Source organism: Balaenoptera acutorostrata, chromosome 1 (genome assembly GCF_949987535.1).
Source record: "Balaenoptera acutorostrata chromosome 1, mBalAcu1.1, whole genome shotgun sequence".
NCBI lineage: Eukaryota > Metazoa > Chordata > Mammalia > Artiodactyla > Balaenopteridae > Balaenoptera > Balaenoptera acutorostrata.
Genome location: NC_080064.1, coordinates 848,722 through 872,533, shown reverse-complemented (window position 1 = coordinate 872,533; position 23,812 = coordinate 848,722). Strand labels below are relative to the sequence as shown.

Here is a 23,812-nt window from a genome sequence, read left to right as displayed (position 1 = left end):
GGTGGTACGGCCCGGAAGGTACCAAAGCTGCGGGGGTCGCCTTCGCCCCACCCCCGACTGGGCTGAAGTGGAACGGCCCGGAGAGTGCCAAGGGGATGACCACGGGGATCGCCCAGCAGCACCACCCCCGACTGGGCTGAGGTGGTACGGCCCGAAGGGTGCCAAGGGGCTGACCATGGGGGTCGCCGTCACGCAGGATAACCACCCCCGCCTGGGCTGAAGTGGTACGGCCAAGAGGGTGCCAAGGGGACGACAGCGGGGGGGAATCGCCTAGCAGCGCGGCCCCTCCACCGGCTCAGCAGCGGCGGCCGAGAAGCCCAGACGCTCAGGACGCTGCGGAACGAATCCGCGGGACAGCGGGGAGCTGTGGCGGGCTTCAGGCGCGTCACTTCCAGCTCATGGCTTCCGGGGCCGGTAGTGGCACTTCCGCCCCGCTTCGCCCCGCCCCCGTCCCCGCCCCACCGCCCGCAGGGACGGGGGTGGGGGGGGTGTCTGTTTGGGGCCCGCCCACCGGGCCCGACCCGCAGGATTTCGCGCGGGGAGCCGCCGTCGCCGGGACGTGGGCGGGTCGCCGTGTGGAGGCGGGGGCGGCGGGGCCCCGGGTGACCGCGTCCTCCGACCCGGAGCGCGGAAACCCCGCCCGGATGCGGCTGCGGGGCCCGGTACACGTCCCCGAGGCTGCGGGGCCCGCGCGGCGTCTGGCTCGGGGGCTTCTCGGTGGGTGAAGCGCAGAATTAAGCTGGCGGGGTGGGTCGCCTGCGGGGATCGCCCTTTGCGTCTGGGCCGAAGTCCCCCCCACCAGCCGCCTCCCTTCCCCAGCCCTCGGACCCTCTGCGGGCGCGGCCGCTGGGCCACCCCAGGGCCTTGGCACGCGCGCGCCCGGGCGTCCGACGCCGCCGGGGGGCACCGTCCCTCGCGCCTTCACGACCGGTCCGCTCCTTCAGCGACGACCACATGGAGTTCCCGCCCCGCCTAGCAGGCGTCCGCTCGGACCCCAGGCCTCCACGGCCGGCGCCGCGTTCCCGTCCCGGGTCCGCACGGCGCCTGAGGCGGGGCGGCGGGGCACGGGTGTGGCGGGGCTTGGGGGTCTCCGGAGCGGGTGGGGGGAGCCAGGCCCGTGTCGTGGGGGTGGGCTGTCAGAGGCGGGAGGGGCGACATAGGGTCGGGGGTCCTTGCGTTTTAGCCCCCCCCCCACCGATGCACCCCCGAGGTGGGCATGGCCTCGGAGCGGCAGGTGCAACCGCTTCCGAAAGAACCGGGTAAAGATGCTCCGTCCAATCCGGAACCAAAGGGCGCGATCGCCCGCAAATTCATTGCAGTTGGTGTCTTTCTACGCAGGATTTTAGAAAACTGGAAATTATATAATAACTAACATCCTGCGGGGCGCTGGTCCTAGCGGACTGTTACTTTGTAAATTGGGGTGGGACACTCCCAGTCAGGCCCAGAGCTAAGCCTTCACTGTAGTCCTCCGGTGACTTTCCTGTAGCAGGTTTTACGGGGCCTGTGGGGTCCAGGCAGTGCCCCCGCCCCACCGCCCCAAGCTCATCTTCTGAAGCCTTGAGAACCTTGCTCACCTACCGCTGCTGTAAAAAAAAAGAGGAAAAAAAAAAAAAAAACTATTTAGAGGCAGACTCTTTGTTTAGTGGCTTAAAGTTCTTTGTTTTTTAGTAGAGTGCAATGTACTTTACCAAAAATCTTTAAACTTGTAAGTAACATTGTAAAGCAGAATAAAACAGTATTAAACAGCATGAAAAGGAACATTAAGGGAGGGAATAGGAAAGTTTTTACATTAAAGAAGTCCACTTTATTTTTACAGTTTTTTTTTTAATTGAAGTACAGTTGATTTACAATGTTGTGTTAGTTTCTGGTGTACAGCATAGTGATTCAGTTATACATATACACACACATTCTTTTTCAGATTCTTTTCCATTCCATTACAGGTTATTACAAGATATTGATTGTAGTTCCCTGTGCTATATACAGGTCCTTGTTGTTAAGAAATCCATTTTCAGTGCACATAAATTAGAAAATGAAGAGGAGCCAAAACGCAAAAAAAAATTTGGAGGACCTGAGATTCGGCTCCCAGAGCTGACCACAGTTGGTAACTTCGCCTGTGTTCTTCTGAACCATTTGTACTTTTTTTTTTTTAATTTATTTTTATTTATTTTTTTTAATAAGTATTTTAATTAATTAATTTATTTATTTTATTTTTGGCTGTGTTGGGTCTTCGTTTCTGTGCCAGGGCTTTCTCTAGTTGTGGCAAGTGGGGTCCACTCTTCATCGCGGTGCGCGGGCCTCTCACTATCGTGGCTTCTCCCGTTGCAGAGCACAGGCTCCAGACGCGCACGCTCAGTAGTTGTGGCTCACGAGCCTAGTTGCTCCGAGGCATGTGGGATCTTCCCAGACCAGGGCTCGAACCCGTGTCCCCTGCATTGGCAGGCAGATTCTCAACCACTGCACCACCAGGGAAGCCCCATTTGTACTTTTTAAACGGGAACATACTGTGCAGAGGGCTTGTAACTCTGCTCTCACTTAATCTATGACAAATCTATTTTTGTCAAAACTTGCAGGGCTACAGTGTCCCATTATGTGACAGGGTTTGTTACAGATTTCTTATCTGACACTTCGCTAGTGTCAGCTTCTCAGTCTTAAAAACAAAGCTTTTGAACATCCTTGTATGTACAGTCTTGGGCCTTTGTTGGATTATTTCTTTAGGATAAATCCCTAGAGGTGGAATTTCTGAATTAGTGTATAAAATTTGTAGACATTCAATACATCTTATCTAAACTGCCCTGCTGACAATTTGAACCAACCTAGATTTCCTCACCAGGCATTTGAGAACATCTTGAGTTGTTTGTTGGAGAACAGGGACTCTTGACCTCAGGCTGACAGGCCCTAGAATTTAAGGGTCTGCAGAATTGGATGGGAAAGTTGACATCTTTATTTTCACTAACCTCCACGCAAACTTCCCTTCGGTGGCGAATGTGCCATGGTGGTCCTGGCCCCCCCCCCCGCCGTTTCAGAGCCAGGCACCCTCCCCGCGGGTCGTGAGCCCTCGCTGCAGGGCTGGCGGAGGCTGGGCCATTCAGCCGTGGGAGGGGACTCAGCGCCTGCACGTGACAGAGGTGTCACAGGTGTGCTTCTCGCTACGTGTCGCTGACCTGGTTTCCTTTCAGTCCCACGTGTGCACCCTCTTCTGAGGACAGCTCTGGGCAGGAGTAAAGTTAAGAGTCAACCCTGGCCTCGTGAGCCCCCTACTCCGTGCTGGGTGGAAAAGGCTACGTTTCAGTTCTTGTTAGTTGTGCTATAATCTGAGAGAGTGACAAATCAGACCTTTGTCACCAGGGGCCTGGGTGGGGAGCAGTGCCCCACAAGCCCTGCGTTCAGCCCGGTCTGCCCTGTTTCCAGGCTGACCTGGAAGGTGGGGTCAGTTTTTCGTTGTCGGATTGGGGCCGCTGACCTTCGGTCTTTCGCAGGATGAGGATTGCTTCTCGTGGAGGCACCTTGAGTCACGGGGGCTGAGAAAGAAGAATGGGCGGTGGAAACACGAGCCGGAGCTGGGGAGGGCAGCTGGGGTCTCGGCAGGGCTGGGTGAGCCGGACCTGCTGGGCTCTGGGCCGCTGACCCCCGGCTGCTCCCGGCCTCCACGTGCGATGCCCAGCACAGCCGCGTGGGGCTTCTGCTCAGGATCGGCGCTGTGGCCGGTGACCAGTGGTAAGTGCTGCTGTCACGTGCTCGCCCACCATCCGGGCAGAGAGGACCTGGCCGGCCGTCAGCCGTGGCTATTGCTGGGCGTTTCTCGTCCTCACTCCTGGGCCAAGTCCACAGCACACGTTCATTCTCCGACGGGTGGACGGTCGCGCTTCCCAGCCGTCGTGATGGGCAGTCCGGCTCTGGACGCTCTCGCAGGACTTCTCTGGGGGAACCTCGAGATAGGAAGTGCTGATGTGTAGCATGCGCAGGTGTGTAGCTCGCAAGAGGCTGCCACACCATTTCCGCAAGTGCTCGTACCAGCCGCCCCGTAGCCGTGTCTGGGGGCCTCTGGATCCACACCTTACAGCAGCTCTGGGTGTTGTTAGACCTGATGGTTTTTGGCAGTGGGGGTGGGTGGTGTGTCCAGCTCCCTGACCGCTGGTGAAGTCGACCCCCGTGGTCGGACGTGACCCTGCCTCCCCGCATTCTCACCCTCTGTAGCCCCTCCCCTCGAGGCCGGCCTTCTAATGAGCGCCGAACAGCAAACCAGCAAACGAGAAGTGGACGAGGTTACAAAAAGACTCGGGCCTCCTCGGGCGCTTTCTCTCAGCCGCCAGCTCGTTCCAGTGCAGGCCAGGTGCCCACTGCGGGCAGCCCCGCGGAGGGGTCTTCCCCCAACAGCTGGCCGGGAGCTGCGCGTGTGGGCTTGGAAGCAGGCGCCCCGGCCTTCGGGTGAGGCCTCGGCCATCGTGATGGCCAACTGCCCAGCACAGCTGCTGCCAGAGTCCCAACCACAGAAGCTTGCGGGGTCGTAGGTGTGTTGTTGCTCTGCGCTGCCCGGTGTGCGGTGCTGCGTCACACGGCGCTGGAGAGCTGATACGCGTCCTCTCTTGTGCTTATCGGCCGTTTGGAAACGCTCTCCTGCGCTGGTGTTTTTGCCCACATTTCCTATTAAGTTGTAGGAATTCGTTCCCTCTCCTTTGTCACGTCATAACTGTCTCCTCCAGGTTGTCGCTTTGTCATTTAGTGTGTTAATGTTACAATACGTTATAGTGCGTTTTGATGGCACAAAAGCTCTTAGTTTAGCCAACATAGTCTGTTTTATTTATATTTTCTTTTATGGGGATTGCTTTTGGGGATTGGTTTAAGATACTCTTTTCCAGGAATTCGCTGGCAGTCCAGTGGTCAGGACTCGGCACTTTCACTGCTGGGGCCTGGGTTCAATCCCTGGTCAGGGAACTAAGATCCCGCAAGCTGTGTGGTGCGGCCAGAAAAAAAAAAGACACTCTTTTCCTATACCAGGATCAGGAAAATATTCTCTTACATTCTCCTCTAAACGTGAGGGTTTACACAGCTGCATTTCACAGCCAGGCTGCCCAGGCTCAAGCCCTGAACTGTGGCCAGAGGCCGTTTCCCCACTTCATGTGTCTCACACGGGTGACAGCGTCCCTCCGCAAGGGTTGTTGTGAAGATTCATTGAGTTAATATGTGTGAAATGCTCGGTCAGACCCTACCTGGTTCCTAGGAAGTGCTCTGTGGATGTTGCTAATTGTTCTTATTTTGTCTAGAATTGTGAGATCAGGGTCCAGTTTCTTTTCTCTGGTGTGGATAACGGCCATCCTAGTATCAGTGACAGTGGCCTCCCTTCTCCAACGAGCCACAACCCCGCTCTGTCTTGGATCAGAATTCTGCTTGTGCGGAGTCTCTGGGCCTCCGTTCCAATTTGTTTACTTGTTTCTGTGCCGATACAGCACGTGACCTGGAATCCTCCTATCTGGATAGGCGCCTCCCCTTTCTCCTCCTTCTTCAAGGAAGTTTCCTGTCTTCTCCCCTTTGTACCTCCGTCGAGTGCCCTTTGTAATTAACACGTACCTTGTAGGGATACACTTTGAGACTAAATATTCTGTTATTTCTAAACTTTCACCCAGCCTGAGTCGATTGTTAGTGTGATCATGGGCATGGTCGCCAAACGGAGATTTTCTAATTGCATCAGTCATCTGACTTTGTACCAGAAGGACGAGCTTTCTCCTTTCCCCGTTTAGTGATCATGGTGGATGCGTGGCTTCTAACCCTTTGCTATTATTTACTTTCTCTCTCAAACTGCGTCCCTCATGCTGGCCCCTGTGTCCTTCTGATGAGTCCCCGTCGCCCTAGGAGCCCTCCCTCTCCTTCTGGCCCAGCTCCTGCCCTAGCCCTGGAATCAGCCGTTCCTCCAAGGAGGCTGGTTCGGCCCAGCAGAGAATGAGGCTTAGGAGCCGGCTGTGCTGCTGGGGGCGTCCCTGCCTCCAGGCCTCCCGGGGGGGGGCAGCGGCGTGCACAGGCGTCCTGCGGCCCCGTCTGCCCCTGCGGCCACCCCTCCTTCCGCGCAGCGCACACCCTTGTCTGCCCCACCTCGAGCTCCCACCCAGACTCCGCGAAGCCGCCCCGGGCCCAGCGCCTGCCTGGGGTGTCGTCTGGCGCCTGCGCGTGTTCTCAGCGCCGCTGGCACGGTTACTGGCTGGCTTCCTGTCCTTCGCTCTTCAGTGGGATGATGTCACTCACCCGAGTTGTGGTTTGGTCCGGGTAGTTCTGTCTGTATTGCACGTTAGAGATTTTTGGGTTTAGAGATGTTATTGATTTGATCATTTTTGGTTCCAGAGGGTGTGAACGTTGAAAAGGTGCGTGGCGTTGGCAGGATCTGTGCGTTGTGGATGCCGTGATGATCCGCAGCCCCTGGCCTGGTGCTCAGCCTCTGCCGTCCATCCTCCTCTCCTCGGCTTTCGACACCTGCATTTTCTCACCGTCAGACCTGCACTTGTGGCAGGGGAACTGCAGCGGTGCCGGGTTCAGCGCCTCAGGTCAGGGAGACGTGGTGTCTCTGTCTCATTCCTGGTGGTTCCCCCTTTGGTGGCTCCACGGAGGGGCGTCCGCTCGTTTCTCGGGGGTGAAGCTGTGATTGACCCTGGTCACCAGTTAGCGCCTTGCAGGGAAATAGTCGGAGGACACCGTGGTTTCATTCAGCAGTGGGACGTTTCCTCCCTAGACTTGCCACTTTTTCATCCCGCTGATTTATTCCTGACAGTTTCTTCGTCTGTTTGTCTGCACGACTCCATCCCGTCCATCTGTCCCTCCTGGAGCAGCCAGGAGGCTGCTCCTCCCCCACTGGCAGCCTGCCGGCCAGGTGGTCTCTGATCTTTGATCCTCACCTGTCCTCAGGCTGAGTCGTGGAAGCTTTTCTCCAGGGCGCCTTGCCTCTCCTTCTGGTGGCCGGGCCGTGGCTGGGGCCTCTTTGGCCCTTGTGAGCTGTGTCCAGAAGCAGGACCCCAGGTCACCTTGGTGGCCGCATCCTTGATGCCCGCCACCTCGAGCCCCCTGTGTGCTTCTGGGGGTCTTCGGAGCCTCCACGTCAAGTCCTGTCCTGAGTCGGATCTTCTTGGGAGCCCGGGCCCCTGGTGAGATTTCCACTTCTGCCAGCCTGATCTTGATCCCCAGGGACCCTGTTCTGGTGACTTTTAAAGCAGCACGTCCTGCTTGCCGGTGGGCACTCGGCTCCCCCTGCCCGTCTCCTGCCTTGGCTCAGCCCCCAGGGCACTGAAGGGTGACCAGAAGCTCGGGGCTGCTCAGCTGCTTTCTCTGTCCAGGCCTCTCCTTGGGGCCCTGATTTCTCTCCTCAAGGTCTATCCTGTGCCTGTTGAATTCCCCAGAGAAGGCTCTTCTGGCGTCCGGCCTGGAGGGCCACCCGCCCGGGTCTCTGCTTTCCCTGCCGCCTCGGCTTCCATCACAGCCCAGGGGCCTCGTTCCCTGCCTGGTCTTGGCTGCTTCTCTGTAGTGGCCGCTCCTTATTCCAGCCCCCCAGCCCCACCCCCGGAGCCGCTGGAGGAGCCCTCCAGGCCTCAGACCCCCATCGCCTGACAAAGCAAAAGCAAGCAAACAACTAGGAATCCTGGTATGACTTAGTGAGTCTTGTCAAGAAGGAACAAGACAGGACCGTCCATTCCGAAGTTGATTTCATTTGTTTGTTTGTTTGTTTTGGGGCTGGGCCACATGGCTTGTGGGATCTTAGTTCCCCGACCAGGGATTGAACCCCGGGCCACTGCAGTGAAAGTGCCGAGTCCCAACCACTGGACCGCCAGGGAATTCCCGTGATTTCATTTTTTAAGACATTCAAAGCCCTTGTTCTGACTCCAGAGGCATTTGGACTCCTTCCGGAAGCTACACACACGGAGGTTGCCGACCCCTCCTGCTGCACGTGAAAGCGGGGGGTTTGCCTGTCCCTTGGCTGTCGCGTCCTCGGTCACCAGGTTGGGTGGGCTGCTTGTGGGGTGTCGATGGTCAGGAAGAGGTCACGCGCTGGAGGGAGCCTGAGCATCCGTCCTGGGCTCCCTGGGCACTGCTCTGGACGCAGCGGACAGTAGTGCTGGTCTGTGACGGAGCGCCTGCTGCCTTCCAGTCCGGGACCTGCGGCAGGACACAGAAAGCTCCTGGCGCCACGTGAGACCAGGTCACCAAGGGCAGACGGTCAGGGAGGCTCTGGTCTGAAGAGGCATCTGTCTCCCCAGGTGCTGGCTGGCTCTTTTTCATGTATAAATCCTCAGCTTTCGGAACAGCCTAGCAAACAGCGCGATGCCTGCCACGCTTGCCCGCTTGCGTCCCCCGTCCCAGGCCCACCCACCCCCAGCTTGAGTTCCCAGTTCTTTGCTCTTAACAGCACTTTTTGTGCTTTTATTTCTAATGACACGTCGTGTCTGGACACACCTAAGTGCTGCTGGTGGCGCTGTGTCGTGTGTCTCCTTCCGCGACTCGGCCTCAGCACTTCCGACGGCTGTAAGGTTTGCCCGTCGCCCATGTGCGGCTTCCCTCTGCCCGCTGGGGGCGTCCATCCCCACCAGCTGCCGTCTGCGTCCCTGTCGACAGGCGCGTAGGTTTTGTTTGGCTTTTGTTCTGCTGCTGGCAAAAAAGTGCCGCGTTGACCCCATCTGACGGACGCTCTGTCCCCATGCCACCCCGGCCATGGGCTCTGCTGACTCTTTCTTACGTTGTTCCCTGTCACTTGCGGTGACTCCTGAAAGGTCCCATCCCCACCGTTACGGTCTGAATCTGTTTGCATCTGTGCTGCCACCTGCTTTCGGCCTGGGACAGTCGGAGGCGCTGGAGCCTCGTGTGCTGGTTGGGCGGGGGTGTGTGTGATGGATTCTGCTTCTTCAGAGGCTTCCAACACCCTCCACCCTCGGGGCAGACGGGGCAGAACCTCCAGGGCGGTTGAGAGTACAGCCCAGCACGATGACCTCGGGGGTCGTGGGTGCCCCCTGGGCGGAGACCCAGCAGAAACGCGAGGAACGACCCGCACAGGACGGACGTGGCGGACAGCCCGGGGCCCGGTGTGGTCAGCAGTGGGGATGAGTCCCTTGTGGCTTGTTCATCCAGTGAAATACCGCACCGTCACCAGGTGAGCGGCGGCTGTGGAACTGCACGGACCCGTCTTTGTTTCAAAGCAGCTTCTTGTTGAGGAAGGAGAGCGGGTGCCCCGGGCCTCGGGACTCGGCGGCGGAGCTCCGGCGTCCGGCTGGAGCTCCTTGAGCTGCAGAGAAGGAGGCGGAGGCCCGGCTGGCGGTGCTGCCCGGGAAGCTGTGAGTTTCCCAGACGGAAACCGAGTGGAGAGCGTGGGGGGAAGCGCCTGCACCTTGCCTCCAGCCTCGTTTTGTGCCGAGAGAGAGGAAAGGCGATGGGACCCTCCCCGGGGGCTTCTGGAGCATGACCTCACAAACAGGTTCGGCTTTGGAGCCTCAGTGGTGGCGGCGGGGCTTGTGTGACAAACCCCGGGTCAGGGTCCCTGAAGAGAGGGGCCTGGCGCCGTCGGTGGGCCTGACGGGGGCTCCCTTGAGAGGCAGAGCCCCCGCGGCCGGTGGGAGCTGTGTCCTGGGGGGGCCCGGCTGCAGGGCTGGGCACCCAGACGGGGTCAGCCAGGGGCCCGGGGGTGGGGCGCCACCTCTCTGCTCTCGGGGACCCCGAGCCACGCACGGGCTTTGTTCCTGTGTTTTCCGTCCGCCCGCAGCTGGGCCGCTGTTCCCAGCTGGGGGGCTGCACGGGCTCCCCACACCCCCGCTGGGCCACGGCCGGTCCAGCCCACGGAGGTACAGCTCCCAGCAGGGTGTGGCCCAGAGAGGACGGCGGGACCGGGCTGGGAAGAGGAAGGGGGACAGGGCGTTAGCGGAGATCTGGCCCCGCCAGCGCCCGGAGGGCTCAAAGGGCTCGTGTGTATTGCGGGGGCAGTGGGGGCCCACGGGCGGGCCACGTGCATCCGTCGTGGTCTGGGGTGCGTTTGGGGAGCTGCCCTGGTGTCCCGAGGGTCGGGGTGCATGTCAGGCCTGGGGGCCCCCTGGGACCTGGTGCTGCTGAGCTTGTGGGGTGACCGACAGCACTGGGTGGACACAGGGAGCCGGGGGGCAGCTCAGCCGGGAGCCTGGCTTCAGGTGTGGTCGGGGAGTCACAAGTCCGTCTGGGTCACGCATGCCTGGAAGTTAAGTTAAAGCACGACGGGCGCCCCCCGAATGTCAGCATCGGAGGGACGAGGACGTAGGCAGCCAGCTTGGCTGCCTAGAGGCGGGGGCGGGGGGCTGGGAACTCTGGTTTGGTGTCAGTGGGGAGGAGTGGCCAGGGCTCCTGAGCTGGGCAGGTGGTTGTCGCTGGGACGCTGCTTAAAGCCAGAACTGGGACTTCCCCGGCGGTCCAGTGGTTAGGACTCGGCGCTTTCACCACCAAGGGCACGGGTTCAATCCCTGGTCGGGGAACTAAGATCCCACAAGCTGTGCAGTGTGGCCAAAAAAATAAATTAAAAAAGAAGAAGGGCCAGAACTTGAAGCACTCACCCACCAGCGAACGGGGGACACCGGGTTGGACCTTGCCTGTGATCTCAGGGAGCGCGGGGTCTCTCCTGAGAAGTCGTGGCCGCAGGCCTGAGCGCCAAGCAGGTGTGGGCCTGTTGAGGGAGCAGCACCCTCTCCTGGGCACCCGCCGAGGTGGTCCCCACGCTGCTCCAAGGCCCGTCCTCAAGCCCAGGAGGAGGTCCCCCGGCCCAGGATCTGCGCACGCGGACAGCCCCCTCGAGCCAGCGGCAGCTGACCCGCTGAGAGGCTGAGGGTCGTACTGTCAGGGCTTGGGTGATGAACGGTTAGACCGTGAAAGAGACGATGCAAAGAAGGAATCGAAAGTTGAGAGAAACAGGCCAGTTTGAAACGGTAGCAAATAGAACGGGAAGAACGCAGGGGTTGGAACTCGAAACCCGATGGAGGGACAGAAACTCAGAGTCTCTGATGGGGCAGGTCAACCCTCCCACAAAGGACACCTCAAAACACTGGATGAAATGTTAAGAAGTCGGGTGAGGGCGTGGGAGAGCCAGCCTGGTGGGAAGAGCTCGGGGCGAGGGGGCCCCTTCCTCGGCGGCTCTGGTTGGTCCCAGGGTGGGTGGGAAGGTGCGGAGCACTTGTGACAGCTTCCGGGGTGGGGGCGGAGACCCCAGGCCTCAGCCGAGCTGCAGGAGGGCAGCCTGGAGGATCAGCTTGAGGCTGGGCCGGCCGCTTGGGGTGTGCAGGGTGCCCCGGGGGTGGGGCGGGGCTGGAAGAGGCAGTGGTTGGCAGGTACTGTAGAAGGAGTTCGGGCCGGGATTGGCTGGAGGGTCAGGTGTGTGGGGAGGGAATGGAGGCCGGTAAAGGCTTTGGTCTCAGAAACTTATTGGAAGAGAAGTCCGAGCCGTCGGGGCGCCCGCTCCTTTGGGGCTGGAAACAAGGCCAGGACCCCGAGTTTACGTCTTGAAGTTACTCTAAGTGGGTGATTAAACTCGGCAGGACCTTAGCCGCTCACGCAACGCCGTCCTTTCCTTCCCACTCCAGCCCGTGCCCCGCCCAGTGCCGCCCGCATGGCCGCTGCCTCCGTCCCCGCGTCCCTGCCCTGCGCTGCCCGCCGCCCCTGAGATGTCGGCATCTGCTAAGCCCGCGGCCCTGGCAGAGCTGGCTCCGGGCCCCGGTGAGAAGCCGGGGGGACGGCCGCTCCTGGCCTGGGACCCCGTGTTCGGCCACCGGAGTGAGAAGATCGCGTTTGGCCAGAGCGAAGGTGGCCCCGACGAGCAGGTGCTCACGGTCACCGTCACCGAGACGACTGTCATCGAGGCGGACCTGGGCGTGTGGGGTGCCCGCACCCTCATCTACCTCACACTCTGGTTCTTCTTCAGCTTCTGCACCCTGTTTCTCAACAAGTACATCCTGTCCCTGCTGGAAGGGGAGCCCAGCATGCTAGGTACCCCGGCGGGCGCTGGCGGTGGGATGGAGCTCCCGGCGGGGCGGAGGCCCTCTGCTTAGCTGGCGCCCCCGTCTCCTCCTCCAGGGGCCGTGCAGATGCTGTCTACCACGCTCATCGGCTGTGTTAAAATATTTGTTCCCTGCTGTTTGTATCAGCACAAAACCCGGCTTTCTTACCCTCCCAACTTCATCATGACCATGTTGTTCGTGGGTCTCATGAGGTAAGCAGCTAACGTTTCTGGTTGAGGGTCTGAGTTTTTTACACGTAAAACACCTTCCCCTGCTGACCGTTACCAGCAGGTAATCCTGGGAGGGAGGGGGCCGGGCGGGGGCGGGGCAGACGTGCGCACCCTCTGGGCTCCTACCAGGTCTGCCCCGTGGCTGCAGATGCACCAACTCATCCCTGTGACGCTGTTGACTGTCTTAGGTTTGCAACAGTGGTTTTGGGTCTGGTCAGCCTGAAAAATGTGGCGGTGTCCTTTGCTGAGACGGTGAAGAGCTCGGCTCCCATCTTCACTGTGATCCTGTCCCGGACCGTCCTGGGGGAGCACACCGGTGAGCAGCCCCCAGCGCCCGGGCCTGCCAGCTCCTCCGGGGGCCGCTCCCACCCACGTCACCCTGGAGCTCAGCTCCCTCCGCTTCCCTCCTGGTCGTTTCTTAGCCTCAGAGGCTGGGGATGGTAGGAGCTGGGGGAAGGAGTGACAGGCAGGTAACCTCGGTGCCATTGCCCGTCCCAGGAATCTGCCAGGCACCCCGGCCCCTCCTCCGCACCCCCTCCTGCCCTCCACTGTGGCGCCCCGAAGCTCAGCAGAGGGGACTTGTGACAAATCTCCAGCCTGGGCTGCGGGCACGCGCTGCCAGCTGCACGCACGTCCCTGACTTTCCCGCCAACCGTTTAGAGAGTGCGGTTCCGTGAAGACAAGCAGAGGGCAGACTCGTGGACATGACACGTCGTGTTTGACCCCGGGGGTGGGGGTCGCTCACAGAGGGAGACACGTGTTTGCTTCAACTGGGAAAATGACACGAAGGTAAAACAAGGCGGCACCTGCCTGAGGGAGAGAGGAGGATGAGGACGGACAGGGCGCAGCTGAGCTTCTCGCAGACGTGCCCTCGGAGCCGCACAAACGCTTAGGTGACGGTAAAACAGAATCGAGTCAAAGTGTAAAAGCAATTCCTGAGATCGTACTCGGCAGGAAACAGCCTGACTGCACGTCAAGCTTAACCACGCAGAAGGGATTTATCTCAAGGCCTTAAAAACACCACACTTTGGGTTCCAGCTGTGGCGGATACGTGTGTAGAAAACCAGCTGTCTTGCTGAGAACAATTAGGAAACCTTGATAAAATTTAGCAAAAAGAAGTCTGTTGGGGAGGCGTTGGAGAATGACGAAGGTGCTAGGACTTGAGGGACCCCAAGGTTTGGGGTCCCCAGAGGAGTGACCCCCTGTGGGGCACCCCCGGCAGAGCCCCGAGTCCACGAAGGCGCCTGCCCCCTGGACAGCCTCCCAGCCGTGGCCCCTGTGTGAGGTCCGCCATCCAGCAGAGGCCTCCTCCCATGCCGATGCTCTCGGCCTCAGGCCACACGGGCCTGTGGGTTTGCTGCGTGGACAGCGCTGTCCTCGGCGGGGGCGGGGGCTACGGTCATCTGAGGGCTGCACCTCTGCTCCTTTTTGCGGAACACGAGAGGCTTGTCCCCTCGTCTGCTTTGAATTTCAAGATAAATGAAATGCAGTGTCTGAAATCAAAGCAGAGGTACCACATGAGGCTGGATGCCCGGTGTGCAAAATGACGTGATTTTCTGTTGCACCGAATGGACTTAGCCTTACCTTCACGTCAAGGCTGTTGGTTAGATTTCAGAACGAAGGCAGGAGCGCCGGACACCCTGAGGGTCTGGGGCCTCCCTCCTCTCCCAGCCTTCCCTGGAGACCACCCTTCACCCTACTCGTTTTGCAGATGAGGCTTTGGGGTCGGGGGGTGGGGTGCAGGGAGCAGGCCTTGGAGCTGGTGGCTCTGGCTGTCGTGTCCCTGGCGCCTGGCTCTGGAGCGGGTGACGGGAGGCATGTGCTATATTTTCCCTCCAGCGAGAAGACTCGAACAAAGTCAGCGTGCAGAGCACTCCTGGGGCGAGGTGGGGGGTAGCCCGGCCCACTGCGAGGCACTGCAGCGCGGCCCCTGTGTGCTGTCGCTCCGCAGGGCTGCTGGTCAACCTCTCGCTCATCCCTGTCATGGGCGGCCTGGCGCTGTGCACGGCCACCGAGATGAGCTTCAACTTCTTGGGGTTTTCGGCTGCTTTGTCCACCAACATCATGGACTGGTGAGTCCGAGGGGCGCGTCCCGTGCCGCGTGGGGTTCCGTGTCCCGCGGGAGGGGGGACGGGTGTCACGCCCCAGTGGCGGCTGAGCCATCTCGCTGGCACCTGTGCACAGCCTGCTCTCAGCGTCACCGCTTCTGAGAGAAGAGAGGCAACAGCAGCAACACGGTATCCGAGGGTTTCTTGTTGCCGTTACTTCCAAAGAAAAACAGGCCCATCTGGAGGCTTTGAAGAATACAGCTGAGTACAAATGAAAAATCGCCTTTCATTTCATTTCTCACACTTTGCTGTGTTTCCTTCAGCCTTTCCCAGAAACACAGTCCAGCTCACGTCATAGTTTGCATCTCGCCTGTTAACTCCGAGCGCAGGATGGTCTCCAGAAGCCTCCTCGCTCACCTGCAGACGCTCCAGACCTCATGACTTAAATCTGCAGGAAACATCTTCACACGAGTCTCCCTCTAGGTTTCTGACTGGCCTGCGGCGTAAACCCCTAGGAGGGGCCCAGGGCCTGTAAACCTCTGCAGCGGGCTCGTTGCTCTGGTTTAGGTCCCCTTGGCCAGAGCTTCTGTGCACCCGGTGTCCAGGGAGCAGTGTCGTTCTTCAGAGTGCTGGGCCCTCTGGTTCCAGGGAAGCTGGACGCTGTCTGGTCTTCCCATGGGCCACGGCAGGCCTTCCCGGCCAGCAGTTTTTTGGTTTTTTTTTTCCAACTCTCCCCTTCTGCTCGGTGCTTGGAGAGCTGGCCCTACCCACCCCATCCCCGCCCTTGCACAGGCTATCTCCTTTTTTTTTTTTTTTAATAGCTACTTTATTTATTTATTTATTTATTTATTTATTTTTAGCTGTGTTGGGTCTTTGTTTCGTGCGAGGGCTTTCTCTAGTTGCGGCAAGCGGGGGCCACTCTTTATCGGGGTGCAGGGACCACTCTTCATCACGGTGCGCGGGCCTCTCACTATCGCGGTCCCTCCCGTCGCGGGGCACAGGCTCCAGACGTGCAGGCTCAGCAGTTGTGGCTCACGGGCCCAGTTGCTCCGCGGCATGTGGGATCTTCCCAGACCAGGGCTCGAACCCGTGTCCCCTGCATTAGCAGGCAGATTCTCAACCACTGCGCCACCAGGGAAGCCCCCCGGCCAGCAGTTTTGTCTCTGTTTTTTCCCCGGGGTCTTCCTGTGCTCACACTGTCTGTTCCGTGGCCGCTGCCGAGCAGAGCTGGGTAACCTCAGGCACGTCCTCAGCCTCCGAGACCTCAGGTTACCCATCTGTGAAAGGGGCAGCTCAGCACGGCTCACAGCAGACGCCAGGGCCATCCCCAAGGAGCTACCGTGTGTCCCCGTTTCCGGAGGGCCGTGTGAGGTGCCATCTGACCTCTCGTAACCGCTTCTTTCCTTTATTCTAGTTTGCAGAACGTTTTCTCCAAAAAGCTCCTCAGCGGAGACAAATACAGGTTCTCGTAAGTGTCACTGCTCCATGGAGACCAGACCACCCGGTGCCCTGACCCCTCCCGTTTCATGGTGCCTTTAAAAGAACCTTGTTGAAACTTGGGAGAAAACCCCACCTGCTTCCATCTGCCCCTTGGGCGGCTCATTTGAGGCTGACTGTCACCGTCCCGTGGCCGGTGGGTTGCCTGTCAGGCCCGGCCGTCCGTATCATCTGGGAGGAGATAAATAAACTGGGGCACCCTGGCTCCGCGGAGGGCGAGGGCGGGGGCGAGGCGGGGAGAGGATCAGGCGCCTGTCCCCGCAGGGCCGCGGAGCTGCAGTTCTACACCAGCGCGGCAGCCGTGGCCATGCTCGTCCCGGCCTGGATCTTCTTCATGGTGAGTCCGGCGCTGGCGCCTTCCCAGGTCGGGGCGAGCCCCGGGCGCCGGGCGTGCTGAACACGCAGAGGCCGCCCCGTGCCCAGGGGGGTGGGGGGGACTGAGCAAAGCAAACCCGTGCGGGTCCTGTGTGGGTCCGGTGCCCACGGGGGCCAAGCTGCAGCCAGCGGTTCCCGGAAACTTTGCTGTGAGGGTTTTTAGGTGCACTTTTTGTTGTTTTTTGGCCGCACCTCAGGGCTTGTGGGACCTTAGTTTCCCGACCAGGGATTGAACCCAGGCCACGGCAGTGAAAGTGCCGAGTTTTAACCACTGGACCGCCAGGGAATTCCTGCACTTGTTTTTTTTTTTTTAATTTATTTGTTTGTTTATTTATTTTTGGCCGTGTTGGGTCTTCGTTGCTGCGCGCGGGCTTTCTCTAGTTGCGGCGAGCAGGGGCTACTCTTCGTTGCGGTGCGCGGGCTTCTCATTGTGGTGGCTTCTCTTGTTGCGGAGCACGGGCTCTAGGCGTGCGGGCTCAGTAGTTGCAGCATGTGGGCTCAGTAGTTGTGGCGCACGGGCTCAGTAGCTGTGGCTTGCGGGCTCTAGAGCACAGGCTCAGTAGTTGTGGCTCACGGGCTTAGTTGCTCTGCGGCATGTGGGATCTTCCCGGACCAGGGCTCGAACCCGTGTCCCCTGCATTGGCAGGCGGATTCTTAACCACTGCGCCACCATGGAAGCCCCCCCCCGCACTTGTTTTTTATTACTACTGTTATTTAAAAACATCGTGACCACCGTTGAACAAGGCCCAGGACAGAAGCTTATGAAACAGAGAGCAGTATGTCCCCCAGCCCCTCCCAGGCCCGCTCCAAGTGGAGCTGCTTCCCAGACGTGTCTGCGTGGGCACAAACACGCTCCTGTGCTCACGCGTGTCGTGGGATCCCGTCAGTCCTACAGAAGCACAGGTGCGCGTCTACGCAGACCTCTCTTTTTAACACAAGTGGAACTGGGCTGTCCTGTCCTACGGCCGGGCTCCAGCGTGTGGCTGGACCCTGGGCTGGGGTCTGGGTGTCAGCACCGCGGGCGTCCCTCTGGCTCTGGTGCAGGACTTGCCGGTGATCGGGAGGAGCGGGAGGAGCTTCCGCTACAGCCAGGATGTGCTGCTGCTGCTGCTGGCGGACGGCGTCCTGTTCCACCTGCAGAGCGTCACGGCCTATGCCCTCATGGGGAGGATCTCCCCCGTGACCTTCAGGTAAGGACCGCACCTCCCAAGAGATGAAGTGCCTCCAGGTCACGTGCAGAGGGGAACGCTCGCCATCTGGACGTTTTATAAGAGGTGTTCGTGCTTGTGGAATCACAAATGTAGCGATCGCTGTGGTCACGGGTCGTAATTACTAGGCCATTCTGTATTGGTGCCGTTTGAAACGTGAACAGGAAAGTCTGGGAAGCAGATCTTTAGGGGAATCCGCACTGGGATTCTGTGCAGAAGCAGAAACCCTTGGAGTCGTGTGAGTGTACTTCTGCCCGAAACAGCACTGTCCGTGGAATCTCCCGGGACGACGGATTGTCCCGCTTCTGGGCCGCCCGGGGTGGGAGCCGCAGGCCACGTGTGCTCCTGAGCGCCTGCGGCGTGCCAGGTGCCACGAGGAACCAACGCCTGACGTTTCTCTAACTTTAATCAGTTCACACTCGCGCAGCCACACGTGGCCGTCGGCTCCCTGCTGGTAACTTAGCACTGAGCTCAGGTCTCACAGGCTGCTTCTCTCTAAGTGGGCGGACTTAGCGAAAGTGTGATTTGACACCGGAGCCTTTTCAGTAACAAATAGAAAGGAATCGGCAGAGGTTGCCAGCAGGCCTGGAAATCCATGCAGTGATGTCAGCGGGTCTGCCCGTCACGTTGTCGTAGAGACCAACGGGCCTTTGTCCTTTAACTTCAGAACTCTCACTGGAGAGCGGAACTGTACCCAGAAGTGATGGCAGCAGGTGCGTCGCTGCCCTTGGGCCTCCTGGGGTGCACGTGCCCTCTGCCCGAGTCCCGGAGGGGAGCTGCCTGCAGGGCCCTCGAGGGCAGATTGATTGCTGAGGTCTCCTGAAGAGCTCTCGCTGTCACAGTCTGTCATACGGTCCTGTTTCCATTTAGGACCAGGAATTATATCCACACACCCCTGAAACTTTGTTTTTCAGTGATTGTTAGTGACAGTTCAAAAAAAGGCAGAAAACAGAAGACCAGTTCTTTTTATTTTATTAAAAATATTTTTTTTGGCTGCTGTACGGGATATGGGATCTAGTTCCCCGACCAGGGATCAAACCTGGGCCCCCTGCATTGGAAGTGCGGAGTCTTAACCACTGGGCCACGAGGACGGTCCCCAAACCAGTTCTTTTTAAAGAAAATAGCTTTAGGTAGAAAAGTACAAAAATTAAGTTTAAGTTGTCCGCAGTGGCAGCCCAGGAGACAAGCCCTGTCGTGTTCACTTTATCTTCATGAGGTCCCAGCAGTGGCGGAGCAGGGCTGTGTCACTTCCCAGATCCTCTCCCTAATGATCGGTTCTCTCAGGCGCTCTCAGAGGAACCTTCCTCGTTCTGTGGAGAGCACGCTGCAGCACTGAGGGATCAAATGTCATGATGTCTATAATTTACTTAGAAATATTTCCGTCAAAAAAAGGACGAAGCAAAATAAGGCAAAATGCTGAGTGTGAAGATGGGACTCGGCTTTTTGTTGGAAGTGTCGCTACTTCTCGGTGACCTTTTTCCTAGTAGGAAGGACCCCAGCACGAAAGAGTGGGGTTAGCGGCGACGCCTTCGGCCCCCGCCGACCTCCCCGCTGTCCTCTCCCGCAGTGTCGCCAGCACCGTCAAGCATGCCCTGTCCATCTGGCTCAGCGTCATCGTTTTCGGCAACAGGGTCACCAGCCTGTCAGCCGTGGGCACCGTGCTGGTGACAGCCGGAGTCCTGCTCTACAACAAGGCCAAGCAGCAGCAGCGGCAGGCCATGCAGAGCCTGGCTGCGGCCACCAGCCAGTCCCCGGATGGCAGCCCGGAGCCGCTGCTCCCCCCGGACCCCCGGCCACACCACTGAGCCCCGCAGCCTCAGGGGCGCCGCGCACCACGCCCCTCCTTGCCAGCGGGGCACCCCCTTCGCCCCTCCCGCTCCCTGGACGGCAGGCGTGGGGCCTCCGGCTCCACGGGTCACAGTCCGGGTGTGGGAGGTGCAGGTGGGCAGCCTTTCCCGCTCTTTTCTGGGACGTTCGGTCAGAGCTGGGGGAGCTCGAATCGGGCTCCCAGATGTCAGCCCCTGGGGCGCAGACCACAGCTGCCACTGAGCCGTTGCCGAGCCACGCGAGAACCTCCTCCCGACGGCCTCTGCGCACCCCCTGCAGCCAGGCCAGGCCCCGACTCCTCTGTGGGTGACGACCGCTGGGGACAGCTGCGAAGCCGGGGCTGCAGCCAGGTGCCAGCGGCCGCCCTCCCTGCTTGTAGCCGGCGGAGAGAACCCGCTTCCCCACGCCAGCCATCGGTGGCCACCGGAGGTACGTCCGGCTCCTCGGCCGTCAGGGAGTCTGTCCGCTGGGCTCGGACAGGCTGCCCCACTGCCCAGACACGGAGGCCACGGCACCGGGGCACAGAGCGGAGAGGGGACAGCTGGGGTGCAGAGACCTGGGTTCCCTGCTCCTGAGGATGGAGTGTCCGGCCCCGGCCTCCCGGCCTCCCTGCCTCCCGCCCGAGGCGGAGCTGCCCGCATCAGCACCACTTAGGGAAGGTCACTCGCGGAGCGAAGGCGGCCCCACCCCTTTCCGTGCCTGCTGCGCTGAGCTTCTCGCCTCCTGAAGGTCCAGCCCTCACCTGTGGCTGGGGCGTCCGCAGAGGCCCAGACGTGGTTTCCAGCCCGAGGCTGCGGGCAGCGCCCCGCGGCGTTTGGCTCAGGGAGGGGGCTCCTGTCCCTTCTGCTCCCCTGGGTGAGAGGCAGGCTGTTCGGAGCGCCCCCGGGGAGCACGCGTCCCCACTCAGCTGGTCAGGAGCCTTGCCTTGTCTCATCAACGAGGCTTTGAGGATTTTCCCTCGTGAATGATGAGCAGGACGAGTGTGGAATATTTACAGTTTTTGTTATGCTGCGTTTAAAATGACAGTGCGTTTAAAATGACAGTACAGTTTTTGTTATGCTGCGTTTAAAATGACAGTGTAGGTTTTTAAAAGGAAACACAGGCATAGGTGGCTTTTGGAACGCATCGTGTATGCCAGGTAAACCACAGTCAGACCCGCGGCCCGGGCCGGCCCTCCTCCTCCAGAGCAGACCGACGGACGGCCAGGTGTTTGAGGCCTGGGGTGGGCTGAGGCTCTGCCCCTCGCTTCACCCCTTGCCTCGCAGCCTATTGGGATTTCTGATCGGGACGCAGCCCCCTCCCTCCCACCAGGCTCGAGCTCTGGGGCTTGTCAGGTGCAGCCCTACTCGGGGCCGCAGGCTGGCCACCCGGCCATCTCCAGCCAGCCTGCAGACAGGGCCACCCGAAGGCACAAATCGTTCCCTGAGTCTCAGGCAACAGTCCCAGCTGTTCGGGGCCTGGGCTCCCTGATTGCTTCTCTGGTTTTCCAGTTGGCTTCTCAACTGGAAAATATAAAATAGCCCCTCCTGGAGAGCAAATCTCTTGGAAACAAAGAGCAATAACTACATCTCATTAAGTTCTGCTAACTTTAAAAAGCTTGTAATGATGATGGATTAAAATGAGGCCTTTTAAACTACAAACAACCTTTTTACGAAGCTGACCTCCTGCTCCAGAGGACGGCGGGTCACACGCACCTTCACTGTGCAGGGGTTGCTCGTGTGACTTTCCCAGGTTTTATCCCTTTCCTTTTTTTCTGCTTCCCCCCAAAACAAAACTAAAGAGGATTCTTTGGCGGTAGCTGGGGTGGCCGGCTGGTGCATTGATCTGTGAGGACCAGAGAGAAAGCGCCGTTTCCCTGGGGCTGCTGCCTCTGCTCAGACTGTGGCCACTGTGCCCACGGCTGATGGTGAGACGTGAACAGAAGGGGCACACCTGTGGTCGCCCACGGCGGACTGTCATCTGAGTGTGGTCAGGTGCCAGCCGCCTGTGTCCAAGTGTTGTTAGGGACCTGGGTCCCTGCCTCCCGTGGACGTGCCCCTCCCTCCACTCTCATCCTGTTTTGATTTTCTAGATATTAGGACCAAGAAAGATTTTCCTAAATTATTAGTAAATGAGGCAATTTCTAGCAAAGCTGCTTTTGAGACTTCTCCTCATCCCGGGTGGGAGACCACAAAACATGTGCTGCAGCTGCTTTCTGTCTGCATCTCCACCCCTAAGTCGTCCACATGTTGGGCGTTTCCGGGACAGCCCTGCGCCGAGAGTCAAAACCCGCAGCCTGGCAATGGCATTTGTTTAATAACCGTACAGACACGTTTTTTAATTAACTTTGTTTAGTAGTTTTTTAGGATGTTCTTTTCACTGAACCATCGCAGGCGTGCTCGTACCAGTGTTGACACTGGGTGTCGTGTGTTACATTGGGTCCATTCCTCCTGTGTCTATGGTCGTTGTCTGTGCCTTTGTAAACAAACGCTTGAACCAGGCTTCTGCATCTGGTCATCTGCTTACTTACATTGATACTTAGAGATGTAGAGATCTCTGGCTTTCAAGGAAATTTCCACTACTGAGTGGCATAAAAAAGGCTTTTTTTAAAAAGAATTCTGATAGTCATAATTTCCTGCATATCAGCATTAAAATCATCTGCCTTGGAAAGCTGAGAATACTCTTGCACAATCCAAAATGTGTCTTTAATTTGTGAATCAAACAGTAAAAAATTGCTGCACGAGGAATATCATCCACATGGAGCCATGCTCGTCACCGGCCCTTGAAATACTTTCCCCAAACTGGTGGGCTTTCCCTCCTGTGCGGCGCTGACTGTCCCATGGATGGTCATTTATAGACGGGCCAGAGGGGATCAAAGAAATGCAACATGTCTTTTTACATCTGTCCAGGGGCTGTGCTTCCTGATGCCTGAAAGTATTTTCACTGTCCCCCTGGGTTGGAAAAATTAAACAAGGATGTTATTACAGGTAGAAACTCTCCTCTCTTTTTGCCTTTGACCAACATTGTGCTCAGGGCTCTGTTCTTTTCCAAAACACATGCATGCCCTGGTTGGGACCTCTTTGTTTTCTTAGTTTATAAATAAGAACGTCCCAGCTCCCCTGAAGAGTCTGCCTATTTCTCTATCCCGGCTGAGGAGCCGAGAGCAGAGTCATGAGGTCGTGCTGACCATCGCTTGGCTTACTCGCCCTGCAGCTCAGGGTGCAAAACCTTCCAGTTTGCTGTCTCTGTAGTATCTCCTCCTCTTCTCCTGAGGGCTGAGATTCTGAGTTTGATGGCCACTGGGTCCATGCCTAGATGTCCAAACTGAGTTGGAAACTGTTCTAATTGGCAAAGTCTTTGGGTTTTTTTGGTTTTTTTCCCCCCAGTTTTCATCAGAGGAAAACTGGCATTCAGCTGATGTGCTATTTCTAGACTGCAGATGTGTGAGTAGTGTCTGCACCCGCCCAGGGCAGTGTTGTGGGCACCACGTTGCAGAGGGCCACAGTGAGAGTGACTTTCCCACACTGAAAAACTTGAAAATTATATCAATAATTGTCTATATCAGAACCAAATTATATGTGCTTTATACCAAACAAAACTGCGGAGAACTAAAAGTACGTTGTGCAAAATGTCTATAGTGTTTTGTATTTCACCTATTTCAGTATTTATGTGATTAGATGAATTCTTTCTAGAAAATGGTGGTTAAATAATTGTCACTGTTAATTCTGCTATGGTAATACATCGATGCTGTACAGTGAATCCTGTGGATGCCCCCTGGTTATTTTTGTCTAAATTAAGCCACCATGGTAGCAACTATCTAGGACTCTTGTTCTGCAAAAGTAAAATAAATGTTCAGCGTGTACTTTTTCTTCCTTGTGTAACTCCCCAGCGTTCGCGCTACTGAAATGAACAAGGGTGGGTTCTTATTGCCTTCACCCCTTTTCAGCGTGAAGGGAGTAAAATAAATGGTTTTTTCCCGTCACCAAAAACTCAGGAAGCAAAACAAGCGCTTGGATACAGAAAGTAAACATTTCTTTCCGGGAAGAGAAAGAATTCCAATTCCACCGCCCTTTCTGTGCCCCAATTTCCTGTCGCATTTTTCTACATTTTCCATTTCAGGTCCAGTGAATGTGGGTATTCGTTTACCGTTCTCTTTCCTGAGGTTCTCGAGGTTGAACTGCCAGTTTTCTGTGACCACCAAGGTCCGCAGAGTAACTGGAGCCAGGGAAGAGAACTTCATTCTAAGAGCCTCAACAGGTTAGAGGCCGCACCTCACGATGAGGGTCTTTAAAACCCTTCGCAGGAGAACCTGAGTGCACGGACTTTGAGGGCCCCCCTCCCCCGCCTTAGCACAGCTTAAAACCCCGTGGCAACCGCTCTCCCCGCCCCGGTCTGGCGGGAAGTCTTCCGTAGGCAAGATTCGGAGTCCACCGCGCCACCGCCGGGGTCGGGGTCACGGGGACGGGGAGAAAGGGCGCAGCACCGGGCACCCGACCAGGCCAGGCCCGGACTTCCCCCGAACCCGAGCTGCCCGCAGGGACTCGCCCCGCCCCAGCACCCCGGGCGTCGTCAGCATTCGGCGCCGAGGCCCGTAATGACGCGCTAGCGCGCCCGGCACTCTGCGCAGGTCTGCTGTCGGCGGCTGGGGGACGGGGGGACGGGGGGACGGGGGGACG

At 58.4% G+C, this 23,812-nt stretch overlaps 1 protein-coding gene across 10 annotated transcripts; it reads left to right on the top strand.

Annotated features, from left to right (window-relative positions):
* SLC35E2B (solute carrier family 35 member E2B) lies at positions 1-22,998 on the top strand. Of its 10 annotated transcripts, XM_057549316.1 has the most exons (10): positions 445-717; positions 3,477-3,714; positions 6,331-6,530; positions 11,559-11,961; positions 12,049-12,184; positions 12,391-12,518; positions 14,154-14,274; positions 15,665-15,718; positions 16,012-16,084; positions 18,898-22,998. In XM_057549316.1, the coding sequence occupies exons 4-10, from the start codon at positions 11,640-11,642 to the stop codon at positions 19,465-19,467; spliced, it is 1,404 nt and encodes a 467-aa protein (XP_057405299.1). In that variant the 5' UTR covers positions 445-717; positions 3,477-3,714; positions 6,331-6,530; positions 11,559-11,639; the 3' UTR covers positions 19,468-22,998. The 10 variants fall into 10 exon arrangements, with proteins under 10 accessions (XP_007166300.2, XP_057405304.1, XP_057405320.1 ...); XM_007166238.2 differs by lacking the exons at positions 445-717; positions 3,477-3,714 and adding an exon at positions 1-224; XM_057549337.1 differs by lacking the exon at positions 6,331-6,530 and having other exon boundaries at positions 444-717.
* The last annotated feature ends 814 nt before the right edge of the window (positions 22,999-23,812 follow it).